Raw genomic sequence first — 15,722 nt, 5'->3', positions numbered from 1 at the left:
GCAGCACTCCCTTAGTACCACAGTGGTGTGTCAGACTGGATTGTGTGTTCAAGTTTCTGGAGTGGGGATTGAACCCACAACCTTCTGGTGAAAATGCTGCAACTGAGTCAAAACTGACACTTCACTGTAGAAAGTGGTCGGCAGAAAAACTCCGTAACAAAGCATGAAGCGACTACATTTGATCCTGACAATGTTTGATATTTAACCTTGAGATACAATGCACTCAAACTATAATGAGTTCCAGCATGTGTGACTGCACTATTCCATTTTTTACTGTGTTTTATTTTGGTTTTCTCCTTTAGTTTCTCCTTTCAGTGAAAATCAAGACTCCCGCCCTCTTTAACTCCCATTCATTCTCAATTTTCTGGTTATGATACTGTGGTGGTCCAATTCATTCCTCAAAGCTATATTCAACTTTTGACTAACAGATTGATACAGAACAAAGAAACACTGGGAAATGTATGGCTATCTCCCTCTGAAGTAGTTATAATTAGGTGGTCTGTGGGTGGAACAGCATTCCCTAAACTTGCCCCAATGTCTTAAAAGATAATGGAGATAAACTAATAATCCAAAGGCCCAGGCTAATGCCCTGGGGCATGGGTTCAAATCCCGCCATGGCAGCTGGTGGAATTTAAGTTCAATTAATTTATAAATTCAATGAATGAATAAAAATCTGGAATTGAAAGCCAGTCTCAGTAATGGTGGCATGAAAGTATCATTGATTGTTGTAAAAAGCCACCTAGTTCACTAATGCCCTTTAGGGAAGGATATCTTCTGTCCTTACCTGGTCTGGCCTACATGTGACTCCAGATCCACAACAATGTGGTTGCCTCTTAACTGACTTCTGAAATGGCCTAGCAAGCCATTCAGTTGTCAAGGGAAGTTAGGGATGGGCAACAAATGCTGGCCTTGCCAGCAACACCTACATCCCATGAAAGAATTTAAAAAATGCACGACATTGTGGGGTGCTAAACACCACAGAACAGGAAGATTACAAGTTTGATCTCCATGGACACTTCCTGCATCAAAGCTGTCAATCCACTCCATGCCCCACTGACGTCTACATAGACACTATCAACCCAATTCATGCCCCATTTCCTTTGATAGTGTATCTATTGCGACTGCATAATGTCAATCTAATCTGTAAAGTTTTCAGGTTTCTATGACCCACAAATACAAATTGATTCCACGCTGCATCACAACAGGATGTGTTTCACTTTATTTCCAAGAAAAACTAATCTATCACTAAAACCAGAAAGACCAATGGATCACAGAAGACAGATTCAGACACATAGATCCAAAATCCATTGACACCATCAATCTCATTTGGTGATCAGCCCTCAGGAAGATTACTTGAACTATATCTTAGCTTGTTCCTCACACATTCCCCCAAATGACCGAGTGCCTGTCACCTTCCCAACACCTTTCAATTTAGTCCAGGGTAGGGAAGGGCAAGGACGGCCTTTCCGCCCCAGGTCAATTGAGGCCCTTAATTAGTGGCCACTTACAAGCCTCTTCCTGCCTCTGCCTCAATTTAATAGAAGGCGGAGGGGCCTACTGTCGTGGGGAGATGTCGCCAGGCCTCTTAGCGGGGTTGCGTGTCCCTCCTTTGGGGGCAATCTAGGGTCCCCGGAGAGCATCCCTGGCGGCAATCGCTGTCCCCCTGGGAAGACCCCCACCCTCACTAACCCACCCCCTCACTCCATCACCAGGGCCCCCGACCCCACTTACCTCTCCCAGGGTCTCCGATGTTGTCGGGACTGCAGGGCCTGCTGCAATACTGGCAGTGACCACTGCTCTCGATGGCGCTGCTGGTACTGCAGAGTTGATGGCCTTCTGATTGGCTTATTACCACTACTATGTATTAGAAACTGCTCTTATCAATTGCTGTTCAAATAAACTGCAAGTCACCATATCTGTACAAAGAACAAAGAACAGTACAGCACAGGAACAGGTCATTCGGCCCTCCAAGCCTGCCCCGATCTTGATGCCTGCCTAAACTAAAACCTTCTGCACTTCCGGGGACCGTATCCCTCTATTCCCATCCTATTCATGTATTTGTCAAGATGCCTCTTAAACATCGCTATCGTACCTGCTTCCACCACCTCCCCCGACAGCAAGTTTCATGCACTCAACACCCTCTGTGTAAAGAACTTGCCTCGCACATCCCCTCTAAACTTTGCCCCTCTCACTTTAAACCTATGTCCCCTAGTAACTGACTCTTCCACCCTGGGAAAAAGCTTCTGACTATCCACTCTGTCCATGCCGCTCGTAACTTTGTAAATCTCTATCATGTCGCCCCTCCACCTCCGTCGTTCCAGTGAAAACAATCTGAGTTTATCCAACCTCTCCTCATAGCTAATACCCTCCAGACCAGGCAACATCCTGGTAAACCTCTTCTGTACCCTTTCCAAAGCCTCCACATCCTTCTGGTAGTGTGGTGACCAGAATTGCACGCAATATTCTAAGTGTGGCCTAAATAAAGTTCTGTACAGCTGCAACATGACTTGCCAATTTTTATACTCTATGCCCCGACCGATGAAGACAAGCATGCCGTATGCCTTCTTGACTACCTTATCCACCTGCGTTGCCACTTTCAGTGACCTGTGGACCTGTACGCCCAGATCTCTCTGCCTGTCAATACTCCTAAGGGTTCTGCCATTTACTGTATACTTCCCACCTGCATTAGACTTTCCAAAATGCATTACCTCACATTTGTCCAGATTAAACTCCATCTGCCATTTCTCCGCCCAAGTCTCCAACCGATCTACATCCTGCTGTATCCTTTGAATAATCCTCATCACTATCCGCAACACCTCCAACCTTTGTGTCATCCACAAACTTACTAATCAGACCAGCTACATTTTCCTCCAAATCATTTATATATACAACAAACAGCAAAGGTTCCAGCACTGATCCCTGTGGAACACCACTAGTCACATCCCTCCATTCAGAAAAGCACCCTTCCACTGCTACCCTCTGTCTTCTATGACAGAGCCAGTTCTGTATCCATCTTGCCAGCTCACCTCTGATCCCGTGTGACTTCACCTTTTGTACCAGTCTGCCATGAGGGACCTTGTCAAAGGCTATACTGAAGTCCATATAGATAACATCCACTGCCCTTCCTTCATCAATCATCTTTGTCACTTCCTCAAAAAACTCAATCAAATTAGTGAGACACGACCTCCCCGTCACAAAACCATGCTGCCTCTCGCTAATAAGTTTGTTTGTTTCCAAATGGGAGTAAATCCTGTCCCGAAGAATCCTCTCTAATAATTTCCCTACCACTGACGTAAGGCTCACTGGCCTATAATTTCCTGGATTATCCTTGCTACCCTTCTTAAACAAAGGAACAACATTGACTATTCTCCAGTCTTCTGGGACCTCACCTGTAGCTAATGAGGATGCAAAGATTTCTGTCAAGGCCCCAGCAATTACTTCCCTTGCCTCCCTCAGTATTCTAGGGTAGATCCCATCAGGCCCTGGGGACTTATCTACCTTAATGCTTTAACAAACTGTTGTTTAGGCCAAGGTAAACCTAGATTAATGGATGTTTATTTAGCTCACTCAATACAGTTACAGTCCTTAAGTCCAAGGGGAATTTTTAGCTATGTCCTCATAAAATGACCTTGGAGCAATGTAATAATAAAGGTGTGTTTACATGGCTGTATATTGGGCAACTGTAATTTAATATATTGAACTATGAAAATAGTAATGGACCGAAAACCGGGTCCTAATAATTTGAAGTTTTTATGTTGATTGCTGTACAACCAGGAAAATGAGAGGGTGTGAGCTGGAACAATATCCCCAAAAGATGTATGCTATAAATGAGAATATTTTCAAATGGAGTCCTGTTTCACTGAAGGAATTTTGGATATTATGAAGACGATATTAAGTATTTACAAACTTGATGCTCTTCAGACTGAACAGGCCAAAAAAAGTCAACTAGGGGTCTTCTTGGACTTTTTGCTCTTGTTCAACACAATAAATGAATCTCCAGTAAAAACAGAAAATGCTGGAAATACTCAGCAGATCAGGCAGCATATGTGGAGGGAGAAACAGAGTTAATGCTTCATGTCGATGACCATTGATCATTGATCTGAAACGTTAACTCTGTTTTTCTCTCCTCAGAGTGTAAGACCTGCTGAGTATTTCCAGCATTTTCTGCTTTTATTTCAGACTTCCAGCATCTGCTATGTTTTGCCTCTGAATGAGGCTCCAGCATCTGCTGACTGGGTGTTATGCATATAGGAATTTCAAAACAATAGCAGGCCATTCAGCCACTTGAGCTTATTCCACCATTCAGTTAGATCATGGCTGATCTGTACTTGAACTCCATTTACCTAGCTTCCGTATCCCTTGACACTCTTACCTAACAAAAATCTATCGACCTCAATCTTATACGTTGACCCAGCATCCACAGACTTTTGGAGGAGTGAATGCTAGATTTCCACTACCCTTAATGTGAAAAAATTCTTCCTGATTTCACTCCGAAATAGCCTCGTTCTAATTTTATGTCTTCTTGTTCAGGATTCCCCACCAAAGGAAATAATTTCTCTGTATTTATCCTATCATTTTTTAAACACCTCAATTTGATCACCTTCTCAATCTGATCACTGCTCAGTCTTCTAAACTCAGGTGAATACAAGCCAAGTTTATGCAACCTGTCCTCATAATTTAATCCTTTAAACCCAAGCCCTGGTATCATTCTGGCAAATCTGTGCTGTACCCTTCCATTTTTGTTTCCCTTTCCTTGCTAATACTAGCTTCAAATTGCACCATGAAAAATACTGAGGTTGAGTATTCCTTTGGAGGTTCTGTATGTGCTGCACAATTGAGACAAGGAGGAGGAGTTTTTGAAGGGCCAAAAATGCATGTACAGTGATCCCTGAGGCATTTTGGTTATGCTTGTGACTACCCCAGGACCTGTGTTAATAGACACATCCATATGTACTTGGACATGTTGGAGGAGAATTCACTTCACAAGAGACTACTAAAGAGTAGCACTGCCTGCCTTACAGTAATCAGCAGATAACAATTCAATCAGAGACAACTCTTCCTGTACACATGAAGCTTCTGTGCTACCAGATCCTTCCAAGGCATTCTAGAGCCAACTGCCATGCCAGGTAGTTTGTAGTGCACACATATACCAAGCAAGTGACAAACACTGCATTTGCAAGGGACAACACCTTCATTAGTTTTCCAGTGGAAAGGAGGCATCAGCTGAACAGGACACACAGCTTACATTGGGTGTCGAGGTTTACTCTGAGTGTAATACAGCATAGGTGGAACTCCATGTCAGCATCAGGGCTCTTTATATCAGCCCAATGGGCTTCATGAACAGAAAGGGTTTACATTCAATCATTGTTCATTAAGAAACATCATAATGAATGCCAGTGGCTGTAATCCAGGATGCAGACATGATCACTTCATTTTGTGGCATTGCACAGTGACTGTGTTATTTGAAGGAGAAGATACACAGGGCGGATGGTTCTTAGGAGGCCTTTGAATCAATGGCTTATGAGTCCACTGAGAAACCTCCCAACAGCAGGGGAGAACCGTGGCCAGGGAAGCCTCAGCATCTATTTACTGTTCCATGGGTGCCACCTCCACTTTCACAAAACATGTGCTGTGCAGAGTTCTACAGTGGGCAGGCGATCCACTCTGCCAGATTATTGCTCAGGTGGTGAAGGCAAAAATTAATACCAATGTTTCTTGGTCCCAACCTCAAAAAAAGCATCTTCCACTGAACCACTGCCATGCTTTCCCACTTACCACACAAGCAATTTCTGATTGTTAATTTAGTCCCAATTAATATTGAAATAGGGACAGTTTCTTTGCTGTAGGTCCATGTCCACTAGGACCGAGATTGAGACTGGCCAAATCACACAGAACCGATATGTGCTCAACTAAATAGAATATCTACACTGAATCTAATTCACCAAGCCCTTTCTAGGCTTTGTGTTTATTAGAGTACTGTGAGTTATTAGATGCAACCAGACAATGCTTTTACACACATATTTACTCTCTGTTACAGCAGGACCTGCTGTATGTTGTGACCCCCTTGTAGAGACTTTAAATATGCAAGCAGTAATGACATTTTTACATGCAGATCATTCGTAACTCCTAGCAACACTGTTATGAACAGATGTTCCCAATGAGAATTTTAATGGGATTTTTGTCAGTGTCTTCTGTATGCACCTCCGGCAACTAATCATAATATATCATATTCGAGCTGCAGTATTAACTAATAAAAGCTGAAAGATCACAGATTGAAATGCCCTTTAATATTCTGTGTGATTCATTAAAATCTTATACCTTATCTTCTTTCGTTTCTCTAATGAGGGTCCAAAAGTACGCAGTGCTGTGCGACAAAAGCTTTTTTGTTAAACATTACCTTTCTACTTAATTGGTTCGTTGACGGAGCCAAGACTTGAAGACTGAGACATTAATTAAATTTTTTACTGTCTTGTCGTATTATATATTCAAAGCATTGTCAAATTGAAGTGACTCTCCAGTAGGCCATCAAGGCCACACATGAAAAGGATCCCAACCTTAACCAATATCATTCTATTCAGTGTATTCTATCTATGCAGTTTTGGTGTGGATGGAGTCTGTAACTAATTTATCTCCCTAAGCCTTCTTTAAACCAATATTGAAAATTATAGAATATTAAGGTTCATTAGCTGCTGTATCATTTTGTGAATTTACCTCCCTGCTCATTTATATTGTTTAGACATTTATTTACAATTGTTCATGGTAATCTATTTGCAGACACATGAGCTAAATAAATAAGCCGGAGTACACAGTCAGCATTAGGCAGATTGATCTTAATTTGCAAAAATGATCCAAAGTTGCAGTGAGAGAATTGTGTTTCTAAGTGTTGCTGTTTGAGATAGTTACTCCAATCTACATAAAGATATTATTAAGTAGCATATTATTTCGAATAAGATCTTTGTGAAATTGACTAGATTTATGTTTGAACATTTGCTCATGTTGGATGTGAAAATTGCAAAAGTAAAAATAAGATATGAATTTTGTGGGATTTGGGATATTATTCAAATCAGACTGTTTTTGTTTTGGCTATTCCCAATCTTCAGCCTTCCTCTCCTGAAGGCATTGATTCACGCTGGGCTGCCTACAAGTTCAGGCAGCCATTCTTTCTCTTTGAGCTTGGATGGTGAGTATCAATAAGATATTTTATTGTAACACAGGCAAATGTGATTTTTTTTACAGCTCTGATCATCACTTGGGATGTTGGCCTTTATTGAAAAACTGGCCCTTGGATCTCATTTTCATCCAATAAGAGCCAATCTTGAATGAAATGGGTCTCAATTTCAGAAGATTCGCGGTGGCTCCCCCATTGGCTCAGTACATTTATCTCGTAAGTAGTCGAGCCATATAGATCAGCAAAATTCCAGGTTCAGTCATGCATTGTACTGAGTGAAATAATCTTAAACAAAGTGCGATGCTGTAATTGGCTTTAGCACCATGTGTTTTACTGGAAGAAATCAGGCAGGAATCCACCTTCTGATCACTATTCAGAGACCCCTGCTGGAGTTGTACTATCTGGATGAGCATCAGAACAGGGTTGGGCTCAGCCTTGATGGCTCCCACAGTCAAAACCCCCAGTGATACCCACTGTTGAAGAGTTCTTCTTCTTCTTTGGCCTCCTTGTCTCGAGAGACAATGGGTAAGCCCCTGGAGGTGGTCAGTGGTTTGTGGAGCAGCGCCTGGAGTGGCTATAAAGGCCAATATTAGAGTGACAGACTCTTCCACAGGTGCTGCAGAAGAAATTGTTTGTCGGGGCTGTTACACAGTTGGTTCTCCCCTTGCGCTTCTGTCTTTTTTCCTGCCAACTGCTAAGTCTCTTCGACTCGCCACACTTTAGCCCCACCTTTAAGGCTGCCCGCCAGCTCTGGCGATCGCTGGCAACTGACTCCCACGACTTGTGATCAATGTCACAGGACTTCATGTCACAGACGTCTTTAAAGCGGAGACATGGACGGCCGGTGGGTCTGATACCAGTGGCGAGCTCGCTGTACAATGTGTCTTTGGGGATCCTGCCATCTTCCATGCGGCTCACATGGCCAAGCCATCTCAAGCGCCGCTGACTCAATAGGGTGTATAAGCTGGGGATGTTGGCCACCTCGAGGACTTCTGTGTTGGAGATACGGTCCTGCTACCTGATGCCAAAGATTCTCCGGAGGCAGCGAAGATGGAATGAATTGAGACATCGCTCTTGGCTGACATATGTTGTCCAGGCCTCGCTGCCATAGAGCAAGGTACTGAGGACACTGGCTTGATACACTCGGACTTTTGTGTTCCGTGTCAGTGCACCATTTTCCCACACTCTCTTGGCCGGTCTGATGAGGTGCCGCTATGCTGAATTGTGCCTTTCATATTGCCATGGAATGAGGTGATGATACTTAGTAGCTTTGGTGGACATCCGATCTTTTCTAGTAGTCTGAAGAGAGCACATCTGCTGATGAGGTCAACGGCTTTGGTGAGATCAATGAAAGCAACGTAGAGGGGCATCTGTTGTTCGCGGCATTTCTCCTGTATCTGACGAAGGGAGAACAGCATGTCAATGGTCGATCTCTCTGCACAAAAGCCACACTGTGCCTCAGGGTAGACGCGCTCGGCCAGCTTCTGGAGCCTGTTTAAAGCGACTCGAGCAAAGACTTTCCCCACTATGCTGAGCAGGGAGATTCTACGGTAGTTGTTGCAGTCACCGCGGTCACCTTTGTTTTTATAGAGGGTGATGATATTGGCATCGCGCATGTCCTGTGGTACTGCTCCCTCGTCGCAGCACAGGCAAAGCAGTTCATGGAGTGCTGAGAGTATAGCAGGCTTGGCACTCTTGATTATTTCAGGGGTAATGCCGTCATTCCCAGGGGCTTTTCCCCTGTCTAAAGAATCAATGGCATCACTGAGTTCCGATTTTGTTGGCTGTACGTCCAGCTCATCCATGACTGGTAGAGGCTGGGCTGCATTGAGGGCAGTCTCAGTGAAAATGTTCTCCCTGGAGTACAGTTCTAGGTTGTGCTTAACCCAGCGGTCCATTTGCTTGCGTTGGTCAGTGATTGTGTCCCCTGATTTAGATTTGAGGGGGGCGAGCTTCTTGATGGTTGGCCCAAAAGCTCTCTTAATGCCATCATACATTCCTCTGATGTTTCCGGTGTCTGAGGCCAGCTGAATATGACTGCATAGGTGTTGCCAGTAGTCATTTGCGCAGCGCCTGGCTGTTCTTTGTGCAGTGCTTCTGGCTACTTTAAGTGCTACGGATGTTAACTTGCTGGGATCTTTCTTGTAGTTCAACAGTGCAATGCGCTTAGCGGCTATGACAGGTTCCAGCTCTTCCAAATTAGATTGAAACCAGTCTGCATTTCTCTTCACACATTTGCCATGGGTGGTCATTGCTGAGTCATAGATGGCGTCTCTGATGTGGGCCCACTTGGTCTCAGCATCCCCTGTGGGAGTGTTTTGAAGGGCTTTTACAAGTGAATTTAGAAATTTTTATAACAGCTGTGGATAAGAAATTCTGCTCATGTTGATGCGCGGGTGGCCCTTCTGCTTGGAGTGATGCAGCTTCTTTGGTTTGAGTCTAACCTTGCTGCACACCAGGGAGTGGTCGGTGTCGCAGTCCGCACTGTGGAAGCTGCAAGTGACTTGAACACTGTTTAAGGAGGCTCGCCTTGTGACGATGAGGTCCAGCTGGTGCCAACGACGTGATCTTGGGTGCCTCCATGAAACCTGGTGACAGGGTTTAGTGTGAAAGAACGAGTTGCTGATGCAGAGGTTATGATAGGTACACAACTCAAGCAGTCTCTGTCCATTCTCATTCATCCTTCCGACACCATAGTGCCCAAGGCAGGAGGGCCATGAGTCATGGTCAGCCCCAACCCTGGCATTAAAGTCCCCCAGCAGGAACAGGTGTTTGGTGTTGGGGATGCTACTAATGATATTATGGAGTTTCTCGTAGAACTGGTCTTTAGCTGCAGGTGGGGAGCAGAGTGTTGGAGCATAGATGCTGAGTAGGTGTACAGGACCAGAGGCGGTGAGCAGTCGGATGGACAGTATGCGTTCCGAGGCATTTGAGGGAGGCTCTATCATGCTGAGCAAGGAGTTTCTGATGGCGAAGCCCACACCATGCTGTCTTGGTTCTTCAGGATCCCTACCCTGCCAGAAGAAGGTGTAGTCTTGCTCTGTTAGAGATCCACTCGCAGGGAGGCATGTCTCCTGAAGTGCTGCAATCTCCACATTGAGTCTACTGAGCTCGTTGTTAATGATGGCGGTCTTCCGAGAATCGTTGATTTGCGTAAGGTCTTCTGACAGGCCAGGACACATAGTTCTGACGTTCCAGCTTGCAAAACGAAGGGCTGGTACCTTCTTTCCTTTTCTCGGTGTCGCAGTCCACTTTTCGGGCAATGACCCTGAGCTCCAAGCACCCATTGAAGCAGGTGGACTGTGGCGGGACAGAACCTTATTGACCGGGCGCTGCCCGGATTGAGGCGGGTGGTAGCTGTCCAGTGAGGTGCGATGACCTCTCCCACTGACAAAGGCAACCCGTGGCGCCCAATCTCTACGCCAATTGAGCTGGACATAACCTGTAACTGCTGCCTTCCATGTTGTTTCGGTCGCTGTGAGGCGACTATGGAGTGATCTCTCCATGGCGCATGCCTGGGCGAACGTATGGAGGTTGAGAGTTGCCCAAGCATCAAAACTCCCCTCTTTGCCTTTCTGGTGGGGTCCAAAGGAGTGCAGAGCATAACATTTGGCAGGAACTGCCGGAAACTTGCCAAAGGTGACACATGACTGCCTACGGGGTTCCTCTCTGGATTTTCTGTTAGGGTTTACTCCCTTAGCCTTGGTCTCTCCTGAGATGCCCACAAGGCAGTGGGGTTGTTAGGGCCCCTACACAGGGGTAGGAGGATGCCGGTGGGAGGAGGGGCTGTAAGGGGGAGGGGTGGAGGGAAGGGGGTGCGAGGGGGAAGATGGTGCGAGGGGGGAGCTGGGAAGGGGCTACGAAGGAGGGAGGGGTGGGGGAGGGGGGTGCGGGGGGGGGAATGAGCTGGGAGAGTGGAGCTGGGAAGGGGAAGGGGGGAGTAGGGGGGAAAGTGGGGGGAAGGGGGGGGAGAAAGTGGGTGCAGGTAATAAACCATTTCATCAGTTCCCACCATCGACGCCGGGAAAGCTCATCCGCGGCCTCCGGGAGGTGAGCGACAGCCTCGGGCGCCTGTACCAGCAGGAATTCGCCGACATTGCGCTGCAGATGCGCTACAAGCCTCACATCTCCAGTGGGCGCTTTGAAGTTGTGGCCGAGGAGCCGTTCATGGCTTTTTACGTGTTCGGGGCACCGTTTCTACTAGTACCCAGAATAAATGCAAAATCAAAAGACTGAGGGGGCTGGAAATCTGAAATAAAAACAGAAAATGCTGGAAATACTCAGCAGGTCAGGCAGCAACTGTGCAGAGAGAAACAGAATTTTGACAAAAAGTCATCGACATGTTAGCTCAGTTTCTCCCTCCACAGATGCGACCTGACTTGTTGAAGAGTAACCAAGGGCTAATAAGTGTGATGATCTTAAGGTAATTAACATCAGCAGAGAAAAACTATTGGGGAAACTTAAGGCACTATAAGCCGACAGATCCCCAGGCTGTGATGGCCTACGTTGTAGAGTTTTAAAAGAGGTAGCTGCAGAGATAGTGGCTGCACTAGTTATTGTTTTCCAAAATTCTCTAGATCCTAGAACAGTCACAGCAAATTGGAAGTTAGCAAATCTAACACCACAATTCAAGAAGGGAGGGAGAGAGCAAACAGGGACCGACAGACCAGTTAGCCAGACATCAGTTGTCGGGAAAATTCTGGAATCGATTATTAAGGAAGTTTTAACAATGCCCTTAGAAAATCATAGTATGAACAGACAAAATCTACATGGTTTTACGAAAGGGTACTCGTGTTTGACAAATTTATTAGAGTTTTTGAGAATGTAACTAGTAGGGTAGATAAAGGGGAACTAGTGGATGTAGTATACTTGGATTTCCACAAGCCATTCGATGAGGTGCCACACAGAAGCTTAATATGCCAAGATAAGAGCTCAAGGAGTTGGGGGTAATATATTATCACGGGGCATTTTCAAGTTATCAGGTTGTAACGAGTGGAGTGCCACAAGGGTCAGTGCTGGGGCCTCAGCTATTTACAATCTATATGAGTGACATCGACAAATAGACTGCAAATAATTTGCTGATGATACAAACTTAGGTTGGAATGTAACCTGTGAGGAGGACACAAAGAGGATGCAAAGAGATATAGACTAATTAAGTGAGTGGGCAACAAGATGGCAGATGGAGTATAATGTGGGGAAGCGTGAGGTTATTATCTTTTAAATGGTGACTTTCAGAGAGACTTGGGTTTACTCATACAAGGAACACAGAAAGTTAGCATGCAACCACAGGAAGCAATTAGGAAAGCAAATGGGATGTTGGCCTTTATAGGAAGGGGACTGGAGTACAAGAATAAGGAAGACTTGCTACAATTGTGCAGGGCTTTGGTGAGACCACACCTGTGTGCAGTTTTGCCCTCCATATCTAAGAAAGATACTTGCCTTGGAGGCGGTATAACGAAGGTTCAATAGATTGATTTCTGAGGTGAAAGGGTTGTCCAATGATGAGAGGCAAGTAAGTTGGGCCTATACACTTTGGAGTTCAGAAGAACAAGAGGTGATCTCATAGAAACATACAAGATTCTGAAGGGTCGACACTGAGAGGTCATTTCTCCTGGCTAGGTAACTAGGACATGGGGGCACAGCCTCTGGATAAGGGTAAATCATTTCAGGCTGAATGAGGAGAAATTTCTTCACTTAAAAGGTTGTAAATCTTTAGAATTGTCTACCCCAGAGGGTATTGGTTGCTCCATCGTTGAATAATAAATACATTTTTGATCTCTCGAGGAATCAAGCAATATCGGGGGTGGGGGGAAAGTAGAGTTGAGGTAGAAGATCTGCCATGACTGTGTTTAATGTCAGAGCAGGCTCAATGGGCCGAATGGTCTAGTCCTACTCCTATTTCTTATGTTCTCACTTGAATAATTGCCGCCTGGATGGGGCCCACAGTCAATAACTTAAAGAGAGCAGAGGCAAGAAAGAAATGGAAAGTAAATAAAACCTGATGATGCCACTGGGGGCACTGTGGAAAAGCTAAGTAACATACATAAAAATCTCAAAAAAATTCAAGAGATGCAAACATGTAGAATAGGGAATTACAGAATGATCAAAGTTATTGGAAAAATAAAACATTAGGAACGCAAATGGGATGGTGGCCTTTATTGGAAGGAGACTGGAGTACAAGAATAAAGAAGACTTGCTACAATTGTGTCCTACAACAGGATATAGATCAACTGGGAAAGTGGGCAAGGGAGTGGCAAATGGAATTTAATGCAGACAAGTGTGAAGTGATGCATTTTGGGAAGTTAAACCAAGGCAGGACATATACAGTGAATGGCAGGGCCCTGGGGAGTATTGTCGAGCAGAGAGACCTTGGGGTGCAAGTCAATAGTTCCCTGAAAGTGGCAACACAGGTAGACTGGGTGGTGAAGAGGGCGTATGGCATGCTTGCATTCATCGGCTGAGGCATTGAGTACAAGAGTTGGGACGTCATGTTACAGTTGTACATAACGTTGGTTAGGCCGCATTTGGAGTACTGTGTGCAGTTCTGGTCGCCGCACTATAGGAAAGATGTGATTAAGCTAGAGAGGGTGCAGAAAAGATTCACAAGGATGTTGCCTGGTTTGGAGGGCTTGAGTTATAAAGAGAGATTGGATAGGCTGGGTCTGTTTTCCCTGGAGCGAAGGAAGCTGAGAGGGGACATGATTGAGGTATATAAAATTATGAGAGGCAGAGATAGGGTAGATAGCCATAGTCTGTTTCCCATGGTAGGGGTGACTAAAACTAGAGGGCATAGATTTAAGGTGAGAGGGAGGAGGTTTAAAGGGGATCAAAGGGATAAATTTTTCACACAAAGAATAGTGGGTACCTGGAATGAGCCGCCTGAGGTGGTGGTGGAGGCAGGAACAGTAGCAACATTTAAGAGGCATCTGGACAGGTACTTGAATGAGCAAGGCATAGAGGGATATGGAATTAATGCAGACAGGTGGGATTAGTATAGATAGGCATGATGCTCGGCATGGACGCGGTGGGCTGACGGGCCTGTTTCTATGCTGTATGACTCTATAAAGATATAATTGGGAAGAAAAATGAATGAGGGAAAAAGAGAAGATAAAGCAAGCTGATGAATCTTTGGTGTTTATTTTTGTAGTTTAGTGTTACCTGACGTTTTTTCAATCATAGCAACATAACATTATGGTTTGTTTCATCAGCAAGATAATGGCTGATTCAGAGTTCAAAATTCACAATGGTCTCAGTGGCATGCAGACCCCCCCCCCGCCACCTGCCAATAATAAGGCACATTAATTTTGTTGTATGAATATTATTTGAAAACTGTTGCTGAAGTGAAGAAAGGATTTGTTTAAAAGAAAAATCACCAGGCCCTTGGCTGGAAAGACATTTGCATATTAACAGACAGTGTTTGTGGAGACAAAGGGGTAACTTCCCTTATCCAATTTAATCCACAATGGACTTTGAGCATCAGACATTGAAGGTGAGGGAACTAAATTTCAGGATGACTGCTGAGAGGGCCAAATCCACAAACAGACGTGGTCAGACCAGCTGGTCATGTGACTAGCCTGCTTGGCAACCTGATTTTTCTGAATTGTACACGAGAGACTGCAGTATGCTCCTGGACTGAAGAAGACCTCTCCTGTCTGGCTCTCTCTCTCTTTCTCATGGAACTCCAAATCCACTGAAGACGCATGAACCCCAAGAGAGAAAGGTCTCCTACAGCGAACAAGGTTTAAGAAGAATACTGGGCCCCAATGAAGAGCAAGATCTACCTACAATCAAGTGAGCTCGGAGAACTGTAACAAAAACCATCTTCAGAGATCTTGCCTCAAACTTTTCCACTTTATTTGTTTCTGCTCTTTTCTGTCTTTATCTGCATGTGTGTATCGTGTATGCATGCTAGCGTGGGCAGGTCATGCACCTCTAGGCGTTATCCGAATTAGAGTATAAGTTTTAAGTTTAGTAAATTTCAACATTCTTCTTTAAACCTAAAAAAACCTGTTTATGCTGGTTTATTTGCCTGATAATTGGAAAGCAGTGAACAAGGATTCACCAAGGGGTAGTTAAAAACACGGTGTGTTTAAAATTAAACCCTGTTACGGTAAGACCAGGTGAAGGCTGAGAGGAAACCTTTCTCACCTGGTCGTAACGCTCAATCTTATCCTAATCCTAGATGAAGGTTTTCCTGGCACTGATGAGGAAGGGGATGGTATATTTTAATAATAACAATGAATGAGGAGATATTAATACTGGACAAAATTGAAGCTAAGAGGTAAACCTTATACCTGCGCAGTCTGTGGTGATTTTGCTGCTTGCTTTCCTTGGTCTTGCTGTATCCATTTGTACCTGAGGCCTGCACCACTGTACCTGCACTCGATGTCTCAATTCTCCTTTCATTGTTCCTGTATGACTGGTAGCTTGATGCATCACTGTGATAAAAACAGAAGAAGTGGAGAACCTCAGTAAGTTTGACAAATCCACGTCGAACCCATTTATTGCTTGACACAAAATATGAGGGAACAGTATAAGCACCATGTCAGTCTCA

At 44.7% G+C, this 15,722-nt stretch overlaps 1 protein-coding gene across 1 annotated transcript in view; it reads right to left on the bottom strand.

Moving 5' to 3' along the window:
- Window positions 1-15,722, bottom strand: part of srrm4 (serine/arginine repetitive matrix 4) — a 352,241-nt gene that overhangs the window by 70,847 nt on the left and 265,672 nt on the right. The window contains exons 2-3 of the mRNA XM_068055188.1: window positions 15,463-15,606; window positions 10,390-10,392 (exon numbers count right to left, since the gene is read on the bottom strand). Of these exons, the coding sequence (XP_067911289.1) occupies window positions 10,390-10,392; window positions 15,463-15,606 (147 nt within the window). The remainder of the gene's footprint in view (window positions 1-10,389; window positions 10,393-15,462; window positions 15,607-15,722) is intronic.

This window comes from Heterodontus francisci, chromosome 23 (genome assembly GCF_036365525.1).
Source record: "Heterodontus francisci isolate sHetFra1 chromosome 23, sHetFra1.hap1, whole genome shotgun sequence".
Lineage (NCBI taxonomy): Eukaryota > Metazoa > Chordata > Chondrichthyes > Heterodontiformes > Heterodontidae > Heterodontus > Heterodontus francisci.
Note: the sequence above shows the minus strand (reverse complement) of the source record. Positions and strands in the feature narration are given on the sequence as shown.